At 46.6% G+C, this 20687-nt stretch overlaps 1 protein-coding gene and 1 long non-coding RNA gene across 6 annotated transcripts in view; one reads left to right on the forward strand and one right to left on the reverse strand.

The window, feature by feature from the left end:
• Positions 1–16288, reverse strand: part of SGF29 (SAGA complex associated factor 29) — a 30276-nt gene extending 13988 nt beyond the window's left edge. The window contains exons 1-2 of one of the 5 annotated variants that reach the window (XM_077760426.1): positions 16131–16288; positions 12101–12198 (exon numbers count right to left, since the gene is read on the reverse strand). Coding sequence is in view for 1 of the 5 variants with exons in the window: in XM_077760425.1 (XP_077616551.1) it covers positions 1353–1362 (10 nt within the window). In the remaining 4 variants the exon portion in view is untranslated. Of the gene's footprint in view, positions 1–1352; positions 1512–9178; positions 9200–12100; positions 12199–15749; positions 15863–16130 lie in introns of those variants that run through there. The other 4 variants (XM_077760427.1, XM_077760428.1, XM_077760429.1 and 1 more) reach the window with 4 other exon arrangements.
• LOC144228571 (uncharacterized) lies at positions 16227–20248 on the forward strand. The gene is made up of 4 exons (XR_013334222.1): positions 16227–16606; positions 18424–18540; positions 19545–19652; positions 20001–20248. It is a non-coding gene; the product is annotated as an uncharacterized LOC144228571 (long non-coding RNA).
• The last annotated feature ends 439 nt before the right edge of the window (positions 20249–20687 follow it).

Consider the following 20687-nt stretch of genomic DNA (forward strand, 5'->3'; position numbering starts at 1 on the left):
GGGAAGTAGGGTTCGGCACTTTTTCTTTAAATCCAAATTAACTCCAATGTGTTAGGAGACAGGGAATCCTCTGGGATTGAAGAATTTGATCCCATAGTGACATTAACTAAGAATCCTTTACCAAAATTTCCCTCGGCTTCCAAACAGCATCCTATCAGGAATACTGCTGAAGGCTCTTGGGGTTCAGAGCGGCCGGAGGCAGCCCTCTCCTTGACTGCTCTGACGCCCTTGTACCACTGGAGAAGGGATGTCGACCTCCATCCACTTCCCCTATCGCATCCTAAGCTGCCGTGGGTGCCAGGAGATGGACTAAAATGCCGCAACTAAAAACCGTTGAGGCTGCCTTTTTCCATTTTGCAGGAGTCGATAAGGTTGGTGACCAATAATACCCTCTTCATAAGCCTCTGGATCTAGTAGTAATGGATGGGGTTAGAGGTCCTGGCCCTTGCTGAGAAGGGGGCAGCCACTTCATATCATTACACGTGAAATATCTAAGCTGGAAGTACCTTTACACTGAGGGCAGGACCAAGAATGCCAAACGGTCTACAGGAAAGGTCAAATGAGAGACCTGAAAAAATGGGAGTGTGGACTCATATCTAATCCGGGCAACTTTCTCATGAGCTTTATCCATGATCCAGTCCCAAAGAAGCAGTCCCCTGTTGGGTGAGTGCCCCACGGAAGAGCTCCCACCTGTCCCTTTCGGGAAGGCCATGGTAAGATGTATCTTGGGTTTTATGCTCATCGAGGGATCACACTGGGCTACTTAGGGGGAAACCTTTCATGGGAGTCTTAAGGTTGGTGGCTGCCCTAATGACCTGCATGGCCATCCCATGCCCGAGAAGAATACAAGCATTAAAAAAAACAGAAAAACTGGGGTGCCTGGGTGGCTCAGTCAGTGAAGTACCTGACTTTGGCTCAGGTCATGATCTCACAGTTCATGAGTTTGAGCCCCGCATTGGGCTCTGTGCTGATAGCTCAGAGCCTGGAGCCTGCTTCGGATTCTATGTCTCCCTCTCTCTGCCCTTCCCTGGCTCACGCTCTGTCTCTCTGTCTCAAAAATAAACAAACACTAAAAAAACCCAAAAACCAAAAGAAAACAAGCAAAAACAACAGTAAAACAGGGAGAGCATGATTTCTGACCAATGCCATTATGGCCAAAGTTCCAGTGTCCAGCCGGGAACAGAAGTTTGTCCCTCCCTCTAGTGTAGCCCACAGGCACAAGTTCTCTCCTGAGCACTTGGACAAGGAACATTCTGGAGGGTCATACTACTCAGGACATCTCCAAAAAAAAAACAAAAAAAAAACCCAAAAAAACATGTAAGAGACAAAAACTGGGGGTAAAGAAGACTCACCAAGCCGCATGGAAGCTCCTGAATTTCTTTCATCGCTGTCCCCCTAGAGGCCATCAAAAATTATGTGGGGGTTGAGGCCAAGAGTCAAGAAAGAATTCTTGAGCTGTTGACAGTGCAGCTTAGTAAGTGTATTTAAGTAGCATGGGACCAGGACCCATGGGCAGAAGGAGCCGTACTTTTCCTGTGTGAGGCTGGTGGTTATATATGCTCAGTAATCAAAGGGAAGGAGGCATGCTGGGAATATCAGATTACCAACATTTCTTCAAGTTTCTTTGAATTTCTACTCATAAAACTACGTTTGCAAGATTCCTCTGGTGTTTGTCATTCAGTTAGATATAAACTCTTGATATACAGGCAGTCATGAGCCCCTTACAGAGTGTAGTAACCAGCATGCATCTGATCTTTATCAAAACTAGGCAGGCTTTAGGTCAGCCTTCCCGGCTAAGGGCAAACATCTTCCTGCTTCTGGCCCTCCTCATTTTCAATGCAATCCCAGCTGGTGTCGTTAACAAGCTCATCCTAAAATTTATTTGGTAATTCAAGGGATCCAAAATAGACAAAACAGTCTTGAAAATAAAGATGTTTTCCCAATTACAAATGCACTACACAAAGCTACAGCAATCAAGACGATGTGGTACTGGCATAAGGATAGACCTAACCATCAATGACACAGAATTGAGAGACCAGAAATAAACCCTTAGACCCACAGTCAATTAATTTCCAACCAGGGTGCCAAGACAACTTAATAGGGAAAAATAGTCTTTTTGACAAATGGTACTGGGACAACTAGGTATCCATATGCAAAAAAATGAATTTTGACCCCCCTCCCCCAGACCATATACAAAAATGATTTGGGGCACTGGGGTGGCTCAGTCGGTTAAACATCCAACTTTGGCTCAGGTCATGCATGATCTCATGGCTCATGAGTTGGAGCCCTGAATTGGGCTCTCTGCTTTTGGCACAGAGCCTGCTTCAGATCCTCTGTCTCCCTCTCTATCTGCCCCTCCCCACTTGTTCTCTCTCTCTCTCTCAATAAATAAGTTTTAAAAGAAAGATCTGAATAGACAGTTCTCCAAAGAAGATATATAAGTGGCCAAAAAACACAGGAAAAGATACTCAGTATCACTAGCCATCAAGAAAATACAAATCTAAACCACAAGGAGGGATCATTTCACACTTACCAGGATGGTTATAAACTAAAAAGAGACATAATAACAAGTGTTGGTGAGGATGTGGACAAATCCTAGGAATGGAGAAAGAGTGGTATTATTTACACACAGGCGTATATGATTCAACAATAAAAGGAATGAAGTACGACACACACCACAGCACAGATGAACCTTGAAAACCTTATGCTAAGTAAAAGAAGCCACATACAACAGACTACATTACCTCCTGTAAGATTCCATTTAGCTGAAATACCCAGACTAGGTTAAATCCACAGAAAATGGCAGCGGGGGGAGTGTGCTTGGGGAGAAAGGGACTATTCATGAGTACGCGGCTTTTTGGCCAGGAGATGACCATGTTCTAAAGTTGACTGTGGTGACAGCTGCCCAACTCTAAATACACTGAAATTCCCCCAGGTGTTAATTTTAGATAGCTATACCTCCCCACGCCTAGCCCCCAGCCCCAGGTAAACGCTAATCTATTTCTGTTTCTATAGACTTTCCTATTCAGCACTCCACTTCTTCTCATTGTTGAGTAATAGTCCTCTGCTTGCATACCCCATACTTTGTGTATTGATCCATCAACTGATGGACACTTGGGCTGTGTTCACTTTTTGGCTAATGAGATTAACACTGTCATGAACACTCATAGACAAGCTTTTCTGGGGACACATTTCCATTCTCTAGGTCTATACCCAGGAATGGAATTGCTGGGTCACATGGTAACTCTAGGTTTAATCTTTCGAGGAGCTGCCAGACTGTTTCTGGAGTGGACGCACCATTTTGCATTCCCATCAGCAAGGCACAAAGGTTCCGATATCTCTACATGTGTGGCAGTGCTGTGTTACTGTCTTTCTGATCACACCCCTCCCAGTGCGGGTGAAAAGTTAATTCGCGGTTTTGATTTGCATTTCCCCCTGATGGCTAATGATGCTGAAAGTGTTTTCACGTGTTTATTGGCCATTTGCATGTCTTCTCTGGAGACCTGCCCTTTGCCCATTTTTATTGGGTTATTCATCTTTTTTATTTTTGTCCTTTGAATACATTAAAACATTTTTTTGCAGTCCAATTTATCTACTTTTCCTGATTGCTTGGGACACAAGACATGTACATGTGCAACACTATTTTTACCACCACAGCTTTATGTAATACATTTATATAATATATTTTAATATAGGGAAGAACGTGTCCCTTAAAAATAAAAGACCAGCTGCATTAGCTAGAACCACATAAAGGATCTTGAGTTTAGAGATTAGAAGCATACAAACTTGAGAAATGATCAGCATGAAGGAACTGATCTGCTGAGTGAAGAAAAGGGGAGAAAAGACCCCCTCAGCTACAGCAAAGGTGAAGGTGTGGACAGAAGCGGAGCTCCGCGGGAAGATCCGAGGAAGGGATGGACTGGCAGCGAAAAGGGCTGTGCTCTCCTGTGGAGTAAAGCAGGGTGACTGGGGGGAGCCGCCTGCCAGGGACCCGCCCACACCGGTGCACAGTAAAACCGGGGCGAGCCCCACAACCGGACCAGTGGACCCGACTCTATGCTGTGCCACCACAAACACGGGCAGCAGGCGTGCCCACAGTGCTGTCCCGTAAATCGGCTGTCCTTCCCGGTGAGTCTGTCTAACATTTCAACCGTTCTCTCTCCTCAATGTTTTTGTGGCTGCCCTCAGACCCTGGTCAGAGCTCCCTTAGCTGAAGTCCCAAGTTCCTACTCTGGTCAGAAGAGAAGCCAGAGACCTTGTTCCCAGTGTGCACAGGACGAGCTAAGTGCACAGCACGGTCACCTCCACACTGAGTGAAGAGCGAACCGTCGTCTGTGCTCTGAACCCCATCTCCTCACGGGCTGGCTGACACCCCTTTCCTGTGCTGTATGGTATATGAGCATACTTTAGGAGGGCCCAGATTAAAAAATAAATATATAAGAGCTTCCAAACTACACACCCCCCTCCAGCTCCCCACCCTGTCTCTTCACGGCAAAACTTCAGAAGTGGTCCAAGCTGTGCTTCCAGTCCTCGCCCCCACGTGATTTGCAGCCCACTTCAGTCTAGCTTCCATCCTCCCTAGCCCAGCAATGATGCTCTCGGGGAACAAGGAACCCGCACAGGGCAAAGAACTAAATCCTTCCCCTGCCTGACCTGTCTGCACCCCACAGGACACAGGGGGCCGTCGCCTCCTCCCCTGGTGTCAGGGCCTCCCTCCCGCACGGTCATCTTCCACTTCTGTCCTGGGCTGGCCCCTCGCCGGCCTGTCCTGTACATGCTGGGCTCCTCGGGACTTGAGCCTGGCCACGGCCGCTCATGCTTCCAGGTCCCCCCCACCCCGTCCACCTGCCCCCAGATGTCACAGAAGAGGACTCGGAGTGGTCTCAGGACATTAGCGAGGACCACAGGGAAACACGTGCAGTGGGAGGGACAGGAGCCACCATGCCGGAGAAGCACATGTACACAGCTACTTCCTCCCAGAGCTGCGGCACCAGAGAGGGTACCTGAAGGGAAGGCAGCATGGATGGGGGTTTTCAGGGGCAGGGGACCAGAATATGTTGGCTGAGGGGCTTCTAGAAGCACGTTGAGAATACGACCAAGGGCCAGAGAACAGGGCTGCCTCTGAAGAAGACACGGGTGGTTGCAGGATGGGGTCCAGCCCTGGGACACACCGCAAGGCAGCCCTCATCATGTGGGAACATTCCTTCCAGCCCACGCCATCTACAAACACCCAACGCGGATGTCCTGTCCCCTTCCACCACCGCTCCCCTCCACGGAGGCTGAAGGGCATGCCCTTCCTCCAAACGGTACACTTGCAAGGATGGCTCAAGACTGGTCTTGCCCGACTGTCCCTAAACGAGCCAAACTTGTCTCTTGGACTTTTCCTATCTAGACTTTCCAACCTCTCTTTATAAACTGGCTTCTCTTCCCCAACCAGCCTACAGCTCCTCAGTCAAGAACAAACACCCCTGCTTTCATCAACAATCGCCTCACAGCAAGAAGCACCACTGGGCAGTCGCGTCAAGGACTTAACAAGAACTTTATAATTTCTTCTACTTTGCACACCACCTCTCTCCTGCCCTGACCCTCTCTGCCACCCCGTGCAGTAAGGTCCATTGTGAATTTCCCACATCAACTCTTCCAAACTTTGTGGTAAAGGGAAGGCGTTTTCCTGGGCTCCTGAAGGCTTCCATACTATCAACCATGAGTCACACGGCACCAACTCCCAAATCTACCTTCGGCCCCCATGGATTCCCCAAGATTCAGAATCTTATTGTCATGCCAGCTGGACAGCCCTACCAGAGAAGATGTCAATCCCTATGCTTGACACAGACATTCCTTCTATGAGCCTCTCCTGGGTGCTGGAAATTTTCTATAATTTAAAAAAATTTGTTACATCAATTTGTCCAGAGAACATTCCGAAATACTGGTGATGGCTGTACACATCTGTGAAAAAAATAACAAACCAACAATGAATCGTGTACTTTCAATGGGTGAATTGTATGGCATGTGAATTATATCTCAATAAAACTTAAATAAAAAATCTGTACGTCCAAAGCCACACTCATCCCTCCCTACCCACTCCACCCCCGAAACTCCTGTATGCTACGCTTCGCTCCTTCCCTGCTGGTGTGCCCAGAAGCCACTCAGCTGCCTGGGCTGAAAACAGCTCTTTTCCAACCACCTTCTCTCTCAATCCCTTGTCCAATCCGTCACTGCTCCTGCTGACTTACTGCCCCCATAAACCCATGCCCCCTTCTTAGCCTTCAATCACTATTTCCCCCGACACCAATGGCCTCCTGGTAACTTACACAGCGCCCCCTCCTGCACTTTCCTCTCCATCAAATCCACTCTTGACGAGGCCCCAGAATGACCCATCTAAAAGACAAGTGTGGTCATGTTCGCCTACCAAATGCTTTCAACCTTCGCTTCCAGGGTTCATCAAGCCCTTACACACAACACAGACTTGATTGAAGAGGCTTCCATTCCTGCCCCCCAATCCCCATCTCATTACCCTGCCTCCCTCACACTTCATACTCCAGACACTCTGAACTCCTGCTTTTGACTACACACCATGTCACATTTCTTATCCCCATGCTGTTCCCTCCATCCAGAATGACCTTCCTGCAAGCAGGACACCCCTAATCCTCTGCCCAATTTAACTCCTTACTCTTTAAGATCTGACTTACATACCATCTCCCTCCACCAGCCATAGTCAGAAACCTGTCTCCTAGGCTGAATTGTTACCTTTCTCTGTGTTCCCATATTATCCCGTGCATCTCTCTACCACAGTGCCTATTCAAATCATATTCAAATTCTCTTTGAGTGATTTTGTCTCCTCCTCAGCTTGTCTAATCTCTTGGGTGGAGGGGGAATCACTCAATCTTCTGTATGTGCCATAGAGCCACACGTATACCTACCATCCTCACTTTCTATCCCCATTCCAGCCTCGACCCAACAGCATGGTTCCCCCTCAGTCCCCAGTGATCTCCCATCAGCTCCTGGTCTTTTCTGCTGCCCCGAACACCTGACCACATCAAAGCTCGGCTGAGTTTCCAGGTCTCCGGTCTCTCCTATTTCTCCAACCACCTAGTGTGGTCTTTCTGCTGTCCCCTCCTCCATCCCAGAGGACGATCAGCCCAGGACCCTCTTCTCAGTCTCTAAGCTCCCCAGCGCAGCTCATCTGCTGTAAGGCCCCAGATTCTGAAACTTCCAGACTTCCATCAGCCCTGACCTCTCTCCACGGTTCCCAACTCAGATTTTGAGCTCCCACCTGATGGCCCGGCCTAGATGCTCCTCAGACACCTTGTGCTTCCTGCTCTGCTCTGCCTTCCAGATGTGGTTTGATGGTGCCCATTGCTGTGCGGCTAGCCTCCGGGCTGCACACCCCAGCGTCATCCAGTCTTCCTCCTTGGCTGTCTGTACCCCCCCACCTCCCCAACCCACCCCACTCAATTTCCAGGGATTCTGCCTCAGAAAGTTCTCTCAGACCCAGCCCCCTCCCTTCCACCCCACCTGTCACTGTCTTACTTGAAGCTCTCATCACATCATCATAGTGTCACCCACCGCTGTGCCTCATGGTGGCTGGACACAAAGTCTGCTCCTCTTAAGAAATAAAAAAACTTTAACATATGTACATAATTTAAAAAACTCAAATGATTCCAGAAGTACAATGGAATCTCCCACCCCTAGACACAGCTGCTATGGTTTCTTGAGTCTTTCTCCAGAAGTATCCCGTGCATACACAGGAAAAAAAGCATGTATCTCATAAAACCTTTTGCAAATGGAAGATGCAGAGACAGAAAGACAGACAGACAGACAGACACAGACACACAATGGAGCCTGAAACTTTCAGCACACTGAAATTTAAAAGGTGACCCACGTGGTCTGGAGGGGAAGGAAGAGGTCAGAGAGCAAAGCAGGCAGGGCCTTACCCTGCACCCAGCAAGCACCAGTCGGGAGGTGGGTCCCGTTTTTGGAGACCTTTGGCCTCCAACACTCAGCCCCTACACCAGTTATCAGGATCCCCTCATGTTATGAATGGTGACTGGTAGTTTTTAAAACGCTTTCACCTCCCCTCATTTCTATCCAGCACGAAAAACTGTGACGTGCTGAGGTGGAGCACAGCATTCCCAGGGTCGCCTTGTCCGCTGGGTGGTGCCCTGCCCGGGAAAAGCTCATCTCGTGGTTATGCAACGAACGACTGCTTCCTCTGGAACCAGTCACCTCGGCAAGGGGACCATCACGCTTTCTCAGTACCCGGATGCCGCGTCCCCCAGAACCTGACAGACAAGTGCCAGCGTGTTCTTCTCCTTCTAATGCCCTCTCTCCTTTGGGAGCACTCCTTAACCACTCAGGACTGTCCCTGGGCCCCAGAGTACTCTGGCCACACTTCTCTTTCCAGTTTTTCCTAATTTAACAGGAAAAAAATAGTATAACAATTATTAAAGACTTATTCAAGTAAACCCCAGCGACCTAAAATGATTTTCATTTTGTGTGCTGCTCTTTGTGCGATGTACTCTAATTGCACTGAGTGCACATGCTCTCATAACACTGTCTTCTACTTGCGTAGGAGCCCACTTCTAGGATTTCTAGCCCTTTAAGTACAAGAATGGAGCGTTAGTCATCTCTGCTCCTTGGCACTCGAAATAAAGCCTAGAACATAGGAGGGCTTGGCAGCTGTTTGTCAGAAATGACTCGGGTAAACACAGGAAGAGGCAAACAGCATTCCCGCATGCCCAGAAGCATCGAGTCACAAAAAGAAATGAAACACACCACTTGCACAACAGTCATCAGAGACGTGCACGGCCATGTATACTTTAGGAGCATTCCAAGGAGGGGGGAAGGGGACAGAACAGAGAACATACGTTCTCATGAGGCCATTTACTCACCCAGTGGGCGCTCCTTAACCTCTCTGAGTCTCACTAAAAAATCGAGCACTCACGGAGGATTAACAACACAAGGAAGGTCCACACAGTGCCTGGCACAACACATGCACTGAGGGAACGTGAGTTGCCCCCTCCTTGTCTGCAGATGCGGCTCAGGGAACTGCCAGGAAAAAACAGGGACTACGAAAGTTGAGCAAAGCGGTCAAAGGCACAAGCAAAAGAAAACACTGATGCAGCCGGAGCCTGAGGGGAGCAGCCCTGAGCAGACGGCCCCACAAAGACCGCACTACCTGTGTGAGCTCTGCCTCCTGGGTGGTCCCTTGCTTGGGAGAATCACCTCATTTTACGATTTTACCACAAACTATCACTATCTGGATCCAGACGGTCATGAACTTGAAGTTCCCCAGAAAACATCTGCAGTGCCAAAGCCTGTGGGAACAAAGCACCAGGCACTGGAACCTGGCTGAAAGGCCAGAGCTCCCAGCTGGGAGGAAATGGTTTTGAGCCCAAGCTGCCTGTGATCAGAGTCCAAAGGCCCCAGCTGATCTATCACTGTTCTTAACCTTGGGAGGCCAGGCAAGCCCTGCAAGGTCAGGCATTCTTATCATGGCAAGGCCCAACACTATACACTTTTTGGCTCCTAGCAGTCTCTTCTTTCCACTTGTTTAGAAGCCACACCTTCTGCTGCGCCTGAGTGGCTCAGTCAGTTGAACATCTCGCTCTTGATTTGGGCTCAGGTCATGATCCCAGGGTCTTGGGATCAAGCCCCAGGTCAGACTCCATGCTGAGCACAGAGCCTGCTTAAGATTCTCTCTTTCTCTCTGCCCCTCAACCCTGCTCATGCTCTTAAAGAAACAAAGAAGCCACATCTTCTATTTCCACCCACAGGGAACCACCATTCTGACATTTTTTTACTATAGACTAGTTCCACCTGTTCTAGAATTTCATAGAAATGTAATCATGCCATCCATAATTTTTAGTGTCCAGGTTTTCTCAATACGTTTTTGAGATTCATCAGTGGTGCTGTTATCAGGAGTCTGCTCCTTTCCACTGGCAAGCAGCGTTCTCTTGTATGAACAAATCTGTCTGTTTAACCAGCACTGGCTTTGATGGCACCTGGGTGATTCCCAGTTCGGGGCCACTATAAATAAAACTGTCATGAGTAGGCACATGTGAGTTTTTTTAGACATAAGTTCATTTCTCTTAAGTGCTTAGGTCTGAGGTGGATGTTTAATTTTACAGGCAACCGCCAGACCAGACCCTGTTCTTGAGAAGGTGTACTGGCTTCCCACCAACGTATGGGACTTCCAGTTGCTCCATCTGCTCGCTGATATCCAGTGTTGTAGTTTTCATTTTATTTAAAAAAAAATTAGGGGCGCCTGGGTGGCTCAGTAGGTTAAGCATTCGACTTTGGCTCAGGTCATGATCTCATAGTTCATGGGTTTGAGCCCCACGTCAGGCTCTGTGCTGACAGCTAGCTCAGAGCCTGGAGCCTGCTTCAGATTCTATGTCTCCCTCTCTCTATGACCCTCCCCCGCTCACGCTGTGTATCTCTCTCTCAGAAATAAATAAAACAGTTTTTTAAAAAATCTAGCCATTACAGCTGGTATGAAGTGGTTTTTCAGTGTGGTTTTAATTTAGACTTCTCTGGTGACCACTGATGCCAGGCACCTTCCTGTGCGCTTACCTGGCTTCCCTGAAATGTTCAATTAAGCAGCCTTTTAGTATGTTCACAAGGCTGTGCCACCATCACCACAACCTGATTTTAGAATTATTTTCAGGATCCCAAAAGCCTGTACCCATCAGAAGTCGCTCCCTTTAGCTACTGGCAACCGTTTATTCTACTTTCTGGCTTTATGGATCTGCCTCTTCTAGACATTTCATAGAAACAAAAATCACACAGTATGCAGCCTTTGAGGACTGGCTTCTTTCACTGAGCATATTTTCAAGGTTCATCCCTGCTGTATGTGTGTATTTCATTCCTCTTATGGCTGCATAACATCCCACTGTATGGATTTTGTTTTTCCATTCATCAGCTGATGGGACATTTAGGTAAAATAACTTTTTTATCAAGAATTTGGGGGGGGGTGTGCCTGGTTTAGTCGATTGAGTGTCCGACTTCAGCTCAAGTCATGATCTTGCAGTTCACGAGTTCGAGCCCCGTGTCGGGCTCTGTGCTGACAGCTCAGAGCCTGCAGCCTGCTTTGGATTCTGTGTCTCCCTCTCTCTCTCTCTGCCCCTCCTCTGCTCGTGCTCTCTCTCTCTCTAAAATTAACATTAAAAAAAAAAAAGAATTTGGAACTCCTCTGCTGGCTATCTTTTCAAGATGAGTCTTTATCACATAAGAGGCACTGGGAACAACTTATCAGTGCCACTCCCTTCTGGCGGTCAGCTCCTGCTCCACTTACTCCAGTTAGTGGGTTTTTGTTTTGTTTCATTTTGTATAGTTTATGGTCATTGTCTGTGGGAGTGTTGGCCTGATCTGGGCTCCTCCACCATTACTGGAAGCAACCTCTCAGTGTACTGCCCATCACCTTTTCTCCATTTTGGTAACGGTACTCCAATATCTCCTTTAAGAAACTGTCCTTCACCTTGGCTCCAAAGATGGGTACATGATCTGGGCCCAGGAGACTATTCCATTCTTTCTGACTGCAAGAAGACGAATGTGACCTAAGTCTGGCTAAAATCGATTGAAGATCTTTTGCTGGTGGGGGGGCACCTGGGTGGCTCAGTCGGTTAAGCATCCAACTTTGGCTCAGGTCATGATCTTGCGGTTTGCAGGTTTGAGCCCCATGATGGGCTCTGTGCTGACAGCTTGGAGCCTGGAGCCTGCTTTGGAATGTGTGACTCCCCACCCCCATCTCTGTCCCTCCCCCACTAGTGCTCTGTCTCTCAAAAAATAAACATTAATCTTTTTTTTTTTAAATTAAAGGGGTGCTTGGGTGGCTCAGTTGGTTGAGCGACCGACTTCGGCTGAGGTCATGATCTCCTGGTTTGTGGGTTCAAGCCCACGTCAGGCTCTGTGCTGACAGATTAGAGCCTGGAGCCTGCTTTGGATCCTGTGTCTCCCTCTCTCTCTGCCCCTCCCCTGCTTGCGCTGTGTCTCTCTTCATCTCACAACAACAAATGAAAATGTTTAAAAAAAGTTAAAATTAGACAGAAATTAGAAAAAAAGAAAAAGATCTTTTGTTGGGAACTATCTGAAGAGATACCTTCTTTCAGTTGGTTGTTAGGAGAGTAGCAGGGAAGCCTGGAAACGATGGAGGCTTTGGCCTGTCTGAGAGAGAGGTCAACATGGAGAAAAGCAGAGCTGAAAGACAAAAAAAAAAAAAAAAAAAAAAAAAACCCTGTGGAATATACTACAGCACGAGATTCATAGTTAACAGTATTTAGCTTTGAATCTAGCTCTTTTGATCATGATCTGTGAGAACTTCCACAAATAGCTGAATAATCTCGAACCTTCATCGAGGTAAACATATGATTANTCCTGGTAACATAACTTAGGTTCTTGGATGTAACTTGTGCCTGAGGCTGGTATACCCAGGGCTTTCCAGTTAGAGTCTAACAGATTCTCCTTTTCTCCTTGGACTCGTTTGGGCTCGCTTTTTGTTATCTGCCGCTGGGAAATCTAATAGGTAATTCTAGGAACAAAGAAAATATTAACTGCTAACCACCCAGTCTAAACCTGTTCTCTAGCACCTTGTGTAGAAGCCAAGGCCTCATACATACAAATCCAAACATTCTATACTTAAATCACTCTAACTGACATCAATCAATTAAGAGAGTTTTGTTTTGAATCAAAGGGAAGGAAAGCATCTAAGACCCTACACTCAGATCCCATACTCGATCTGGCCACTGTCAACATCAATCTACATTCATCAACTGGTTTGAAAAAAATAAGGCAGTTGGATTTCTTTCCCTGAGTACCTACCATGCTTCCAGACTGAACCTACTGGCAATCGCCTAAGCACACCCTCTCCATAGCTGGGGAACTTGAAGTTGAGAGTGGTTAAATTATGCTCCGTAACTCAGGAAATACAGGTCGTGGCAAAATTGCAAACTCTAAAATCTATGCTCTCTCTCCCAATTTCAAGCTGTGTAAGGACTTTGGCTTATTCGTTAGCAAAAGAGATCATGAAGTAAGACCATTTCAACTACAGGAAACTGTCAATCAACTGTTATTAAGAATCACCAATAGTATGGTGATTCACAGTGGCATCTGATAAAAATAAAGGTAACAATGACAGCTATTCCTTACTAAATACCTACTATGTGCTAAGCAGTTTTACGCAGATGACTCCATCTAACTCTCCTAATGGTCTGCAGGGGAAGCGCTCTTCATTTAACACTGTGGAAACAGGAATCTTGGAGAAATCAGTGACTTTACTGAGGCAACAAAGTAATAAGTGGCACTGGGGGGATTCAAATCCAGATCTGATTCTATGACTTAAGCATTAAGGCTCAAACAGCCCTTAGTATGATCTCAACACCCCAAACCTATAGGTTCAATGTTCAACAAACTAGCTTCCCCTCCACAGATACAATGATCACAAATCCTGAAGTGATGCATAGTGGGTATTTTTTCCCAATGCAGGTGATATATGATTCTATATGAGATTCATTTTTAAAGCCTTTGTAAGACTCTTTGTACACAAATTCAGAGATGAGGTTGCAAAGGCCTGACTTACTACACACCCCCATTTCCGGCTCCGGGAAGATGGTCACTAAAACTATGGATTGTAATGGACCTACTCACTGAGAACAGGGTGCCTCGTGGCTGGGCCAGGTATTTATAAAACACACACCGTGGTTTACCAAAACACTTCTTGTTTTTTTTTAAGATATTTTTTAAGTTTATTTATTTAAGCAATCTCTACACCCAGCGTGGGGCTCGAACTCACGAACCTGAGATCGAGAGTCACACGCTCCACTGACTGAGCCAGCCAGGTGCCCCTACAAAACGCTTTCAAGGCGCTGCTTCAGATCCTGAACAGCCAGCCCCTGTGAAACAGCGATACCACACAGCAACCGCAGTAACCAACCCCACTGTCCCCATCCCAAGCAAGCACAGACTTTCATGCTTCAGGTCCTTTGACCCCTCCCCTACTTCTCCTTGGGGCTCAAATTTGCTTATCTTTCAGGTGCTAATCAAATGGCAGTCAAGTTAACACTTCTGCAGCAGTACCTGCCAACAGGTTTCACACCACAGCACATGCAGAACGTAGTATTTATGATGTTATTTGTATCCTTGTGTGAAAGGACAAAGCTGCTTGCGGCCAGAAAAGAATGGCTGGGGGACCGTCACTATTGGGTGTCTAAGTGTAGACACAGGTCCCACTCATCTGCCCTGATGCCAAGGGCAATCAAAATTTCCAAAGCACAGTACACAAATCTTTGTTCTTGCACCTGTCACATACATGAGATGGTTTCATTTACTTGTCTCTCCTGCAGACCACGAGCTCTTACAAGACAGAGTAGCAGGCGTATTCATCTCTATATTCCCAACAACTAGCCCAGGGCTTGGTACCTACTAAGTCTTCAAAATACATCACAGGAGCTGAATCTTCTTAAAACAGTCTTAGAAACAGGTACCAATTCCAAAGCTGGGTTAGTCAATACCTTTTCTCCAATCCCAGAAAAAAAAAATTAGTTGCTTTGACATACTCTAAGAAAGACAAGCTACTCCCACTTATGGAGAAGAGATACTTCCTCTCTATAAATTAATTCACTCAGTAATCTGTCAAATACCCACTCTGTGCTAGGTTTGAGGAACATACAGCAGTGAATGAGGCAAAGAGTCCCTGCCTTGCTTTATAAAACTTACAGTCGAGAAAGGAACACAGACATTAAACAAATAGTTCCATATACTTATTTGTAGGTGAAATTTAAAAGGGACATAAAGATGGGGCGCCTGGGTGGTTCAGATGGTTAAGCAACGACTCTTGATATTGGCTCGGGTCATGATCTCATGGTTCGTGGGATTGAACCCCATGTCCGGCTCTATGCTGACAGTCTAGAGCCTGCTTGGGATTCTCTCTCTCTGTCCCTCCCCCGCTTTCATGCACATGCGCACTCTCTCAAAAATAAATAAACATTAAAAATAAATAAGAGACATAGAGGACAGAGTAGATACACAGATAAATTTGAATAAACAATGACAGAGAATGTCGAAGAACTGAAAACACAAATTATCAGGCAAAAAGGACCAAGTGCCAAAGAGAATATCTACACTTAGACACCCAATAGTGAAACTTCAAAGCCTCAAGGGCAAATACATGCTAATACACTGGAGAAGAAAAGGGAGGGAGGCAAAATACACCAAGAATAACTCAGTGCTTGGCATGAGCAACTAGAAGAATGGGAAGACAGGTTAAGGTATGTGAAGGGTAAAATTTAAATTTTCAGGTTTGGACATGTGTGAGATGCCAATTTGACATTTTAAGCGATGTCATTTGAGAGCTGAATAGAAGAATCTGGAGTTCAAGGTAGAGCACTGGGTTGCAGAGAGAAACTTGAGAGCACAACAGACAGTATTTATATTTAAAGCCTTGAAATTGATAGCTCCTAGGAAGTGAACACGGAGAAGAGATCCAGGATGAGACCTGGGGGCAGTATAACCATTAAAGATAAAGAGGAACAAGAAATCAGCAGAGAAGCCGGAGAGTTGAGACTAAAGAAGAGCATATTCCACAACATCAAATGAAGAACGTGCTTCAATAAAGGGCAGTGATGAACTGCAACAAAAACTGCCACGGGAGTGAGAAGGAACTTAAAACTGAATTTGGCGACCTTGAGATCATTGACAAAGTGCTATTTCAGGGAAACGGTGGGGGGCTGGACTGGAGTGGGTTCAAGAGAGACCTGGAGATGTCAGCTAGACACTGAAGCCTTGGGCTGTAAACGGGCACAGAGGGATGAGGAGGCAACCGTAAGTCTCTGGAGGACGAAGTTATCTCCTTAAGAGGGGCGCATCCTCAGCAGCCGTCCTCCCGCGCCTGGGCTGAGGACCCCACCGCCGCCTTAGCGCCCCGCACCGCGCGCGCCTGCTTCCGGCGAGCGCACGCGCAAACCCCAAAGACCGCCGGCCCTCCCTCTTCGAGCCCCGCCTCTCCCCGCCCAGGGCGCGTGCGCAACGCCCCGCGAGAGCCGCCTCGGCAAGGCCCGGGAATGTGGACGCACAGGGGACCCTAGCCCTCCGCTCCTGCCGTTCCCCGGGAGCCCCAGACCGCGACCCATCCCCACCTGCCAAGCCACGAGCGGAATAAGCACGTCGCGCTGGAAATTACGACGGCAGGAGCGGGCGCGTCCCTCGAATGCTTTTCAAAGCCTGAGGACCATAACGCGCTTACGTTCGAAGATTCGCGGCACGTCGAGAGCCACACACGCTTTTTTCCTTTTATGAGCCAGTCGCAGCCCGAACCCCTCCACGCATGCGCCGTCCTTCCTGTGTGACGTGCCGCGCTACTCCTTGGGAAATGTAGTTTTTACTTTGTCACCCTAGTCCGGAGTCCGCAGCTGTACCTTATTTTAACAAACTAGGGTCTTTGTGTGTTTTCAGTAGCCTCTTACTTCCCAAAGCCTCTATAAGATAATAAAATTTTTTTGTGAAACCCCACGTTTCTCCAAAAGATAAATTCTATTTTAAAAAAGTTTTAATAAACATCTGTGGACGCAGAAATAGCACTTTTAAGGAGTCTTCTCAGGACCATATTAAGGACGTAAGTAAATATTTAACTATTAGTTTACATAATAGTTTACATTTACATAAAGTTTACATTAAATGTTAGTTTACATCCCAGTATCTTATAATTTCATACATCCCTACCAAGAAGTACATTTTATTTCATTTGATTTTTTGATACACTTGCCAGCTCAATAAGGTTATTAGGATCATCTGATTTGTTCACCTATGTATTCCCAGTATCTAGCACATTCCTAGTACCTATGAGGGCGCATAATAGACCCTCAATATTTTTGTGTGCACTTAGAAGGATTGCAGACTTCAACACAAACTGTATCAGTCCAAAGTTAACGCATCCTTTCTTTTCCCATCAAGCTTCTTTTTCATTTTGTGATGTCTATCTCAGTGATGATGGCATGACCATCTATCCAGCGTCAGCTCTATATCCCGCATTTTATGAAGCTTGTACTGGCAAGGATTTCTCAAATTTTGCATTTGTGGAGGTCTCAGGAGCAATTTCTCCTGAATGTCAAATATCGCCCTTAATTTCTCCTCAGGAGCGATTTGGAGCTCACAATTGTTTGTTTGAATTTATCTTTAATCTCTCATATTCCTACTGTTAAACAACAGAAATTCAACTGAGTCGCTCTTGCTTTATTGAAGGTCAAATTGGCTTTATTGAATAATTCATGAATCTGGCAGCATCCCATCCACCGAGCTGAAGAAAATGAAAGGTTTTAAAATTTTTTTTAATGTTTTATTTATTTCTGGGGGAGAGAGAGAGAGAGCGTGAGCAGGGGAGATTCAGAGAAGGAGATACAGAATCTGAAACAGGCTCCAGGCTCTGAGCTAGCTGTCAGTACAGAGCCCAATGCGGGGCTCAAACCCACGAACCGCGAGACCATGACCTGAGCCTGAAGCTGGACGCTTAACCAACTGAAACACCCAGGCGCCCCCAAAATGAAAGATTTTTAAAGTGGAGAGGGAGCAGAAAAAGGGATATTAGCAAAGAATACATCGTTTTGGGCAAGGTTATCCCTCCTACAGGGAATGGAAGAGATCTATCAGTAAATTTTCTAGTGCTGACCAAGAAATTTCATGTAGATTGGTTAAATAATAAATAATGACACGCGGGGCCTTGGTGGTTCAGTTGGTTAAGCGTCCGACTTCGGCTCAGGGCATGATCTCATGGTTCATGGGTTCGAGCCCCATGTTGGGCTCTGTGCTGACAGCTCAGAGCCTGGCACCTGTTTTGGATTCTGTATCTCATTCTCTCTCTGCCCCTCTTCCGCTTGTGCTCTGCCTGTCTCTGTTTCTCAAAAGTAAATAAGTGTAAAAAAAATTTTTTTAAATAAATAATAACAGCTCACATTTGTTGGGCACTTACTATGTACCAGGGGCTGTTAAATATGCTTTATGTTTCATTCATAGAACATACTCTATACACTTATCATCTCCACCACATCCACCCCTCACCTGAGGGGTCTCCGCTCTTGACTCACAATGGCAAGAGCTTTTTATTTGCTTATTCCCAGATGTGCTGGTTGGGTTACTCATTACTCACTTTATGACAGACCACAATCATTGGGCTGAGTACACCCTCTCTCTTTCTGTCTCTGTTTATGGCCTTTATCTCTTCTCTCTACCCCTCCTCCCTTCCCCAATGTGTGTGTGTGTCTTTATAAAACACACATGCTGTTTAGTGTGCATGTATATTTAAGTCACTTAAGTGGTATTGTGCTATAAACCTCATTCAGTTTCTTATTTTTTCCACTCTGCACTCTACTTTTAAGACTTGTGCTTGTTGTTGTATGTGCCTGTTATTTAGAATAACTGTGCGATCTTTCTTAACAGACACCCACATTGTAATTATTTGGATTGTGGTGATGGACATTTGAATCGCCTCCAACTACTGGCTACAAGAGATAACAGCACAGTGAACAGTCTCATGCCTGTCCTCTTGTGGCCAATGTGAGGATTTTTCTGGGAAGTATAACTAACCCAGTGAGACTGGTCATAGCCCCTTAAATTGCCTGCCCTCACACATTCTGGCCAGAGCACTCTTCCTAAAACACGAAGGTATTCGTGAACTGGCACCTGGGTCTCCTCCCCCCACCCCCCATCACCTCCTCTCCCAACCCTCTCCACCTCCCTCGCCCCTTCAGTGCCTCCACTTCTTTAGGTTTTTCATACATGCCACGTCCCTCCTCCCTCCTCCGGAGCACATTTCCCTTCCCTATTTCCCTCCAAATCTACTTATCTTCCGATCTCCCTGACTGGGTCAAATCCCTCAAGAGCACCATGTAGTAGACCTGTAATTGTGACCCTAACACAATGTCACAATTGTACAGTTGTTTGTGGCATAATTTGATTTATGTCTGTCCTACCCCTCACTCCTTAGATTATAAACTCCACGAAGTCTGGGCTCATGCCTGTTTATGTTCATCACTGCATCTTTAGCACACAGCCTTGTGCCTGGCAGATAACAAAAGTACGTGTTAGGTGAGAGAGAAAATGAAGGTGTTCTCTCTGCTTCAGGAAGGGCCATTGAGGGGGCAGCATCTTGGTGGGGAGACTGCTATAGAATTTGGTCCTCAGCTCTGCAGGACCAGAAACTCCATTTTGTGAGCAACCTCTCAGGGTAGTCTCACACTGATGCAGCTCAAAAGAGACTGATGGACAAACCAGAACTCACGAAGTCACATGTGGAGATTTAGAAATGTGGTGCTGACCAGAACACTCCTTTCGCCTGGACAGCACCGGTCCTTCCTGTGAGAAAGACACAGCGTGGCAGAGAAAACTGGGCCTTTCTGGTCTTTTAGTCTCATTGTGTCGGAGCATCACATCTGAAATCTTTTCCAAAAAGCCTTGAAAAGTCACAAGGATCTTGACCTCTAAGGTCTCTTTAGGACGTGCGGAAGGAGTTATGTAGCATGACTTCCTAACGATCCCTTTACAAATCCCTCTTTTCACAGAGTTCCATTGCTGAGGACAATCAGTGCTCACACCTCTCCCTACTCTTTGCTTTCTTCCTGCTCAGAACTGACTCTGTGCATGGGGGCTTCTGGCACCTTCTATGGAAAGTAAGCTACCCATCTCTCACCTTGTCCCTAGCCATCACCCACCTGAACAGAACAAAAAAGGCTTGAATCCCACACCCATCTTCTTAGTGCAGATGGTAGTACTAACTATAGGTTATATCATCTCCAGGCATGGCTGGACTGGCCAGGGAATGACATATAGATCCAGGCCCAAGAGATAGGAGTACTTGCTTACGATTTAAAGGAACCTGTAGGAATACAGCCCAATGAGCTTATGCACATATAAGTAGCCTGAGCACAGCCAGGGAGCTAACCAGCACTATCCTGAACACATAGGCACCAGGTGCATATCGTGAAATCTATGACATACAGAACAAAGATATTTTTCAGATTCCAAGTCTCTCAAAGGACGGAACAAACTTTTGACCTCTCTGGGAGCAGACAAAGCAACAGCAGAACAACCCAAGGAACATCTGTTGACATGACTTCATGGGCTTGTAATCAACAGCATCCACCTTCTCAGAAGGTCCCTGACCCAAATTTTGCCCTTAAAAACCCTCACTTGTAGGCCATTGGGGAGTTTGGGACGTTTGAGCACTAGCTCACCGTTCTCCTGGATCGCACCACACCAATAAATAACCTACCTTCCTTCCCCGCAAAAATTTGTTGTCAGTTTTTATTGGCTTGCTGTGCATTGAGTGGAGGCACTCTTTGGGTTTGGTTACAGACTCTTCCTTTGGATCTGACCTCCCATGGCAGGCAGGTGGGGCCAATTCTAACTCTTCACACTTAACTGCTTTTCCTCCCCAACACATACAAAGGAAGCCATAGCATGACCAGAAGGTGGCATAGTGTGTATGGAACCCAAGGTGGGGAGGGGATACAGTACATTAAGTCTTAAAAATTGCCATTATCTCCTCCCCTACCCCACCACTGATTCTTTTTTTTTTTTTTATTTTTTCTAGAAGAGAGAGAGATAGAGTGAGGAGGGAGGGTCAGAGAGAGAGGGAGATACAGACTCTGAAATAGGCTCCAGGCTCTGAGCTGGCAGTCAGCACAGAGCCCGACGCGGGGCTC

Source organism: Crocuta crocuta, unplaced genomic scaffold, assembly GCF_008692635.1.
Source record: "Crocuta crocuta isolate KB4526 unplaced genomic scaffold, BGI_CrCroc_1.0 scaffold73, whole genome shotgun sequence".
Lineage (NCBI taxonomy): Eukaryota > Metazoa > Chordata > Mammalia > Carnivora > Hyaenidae > Crocuta > Crocuta crocuta.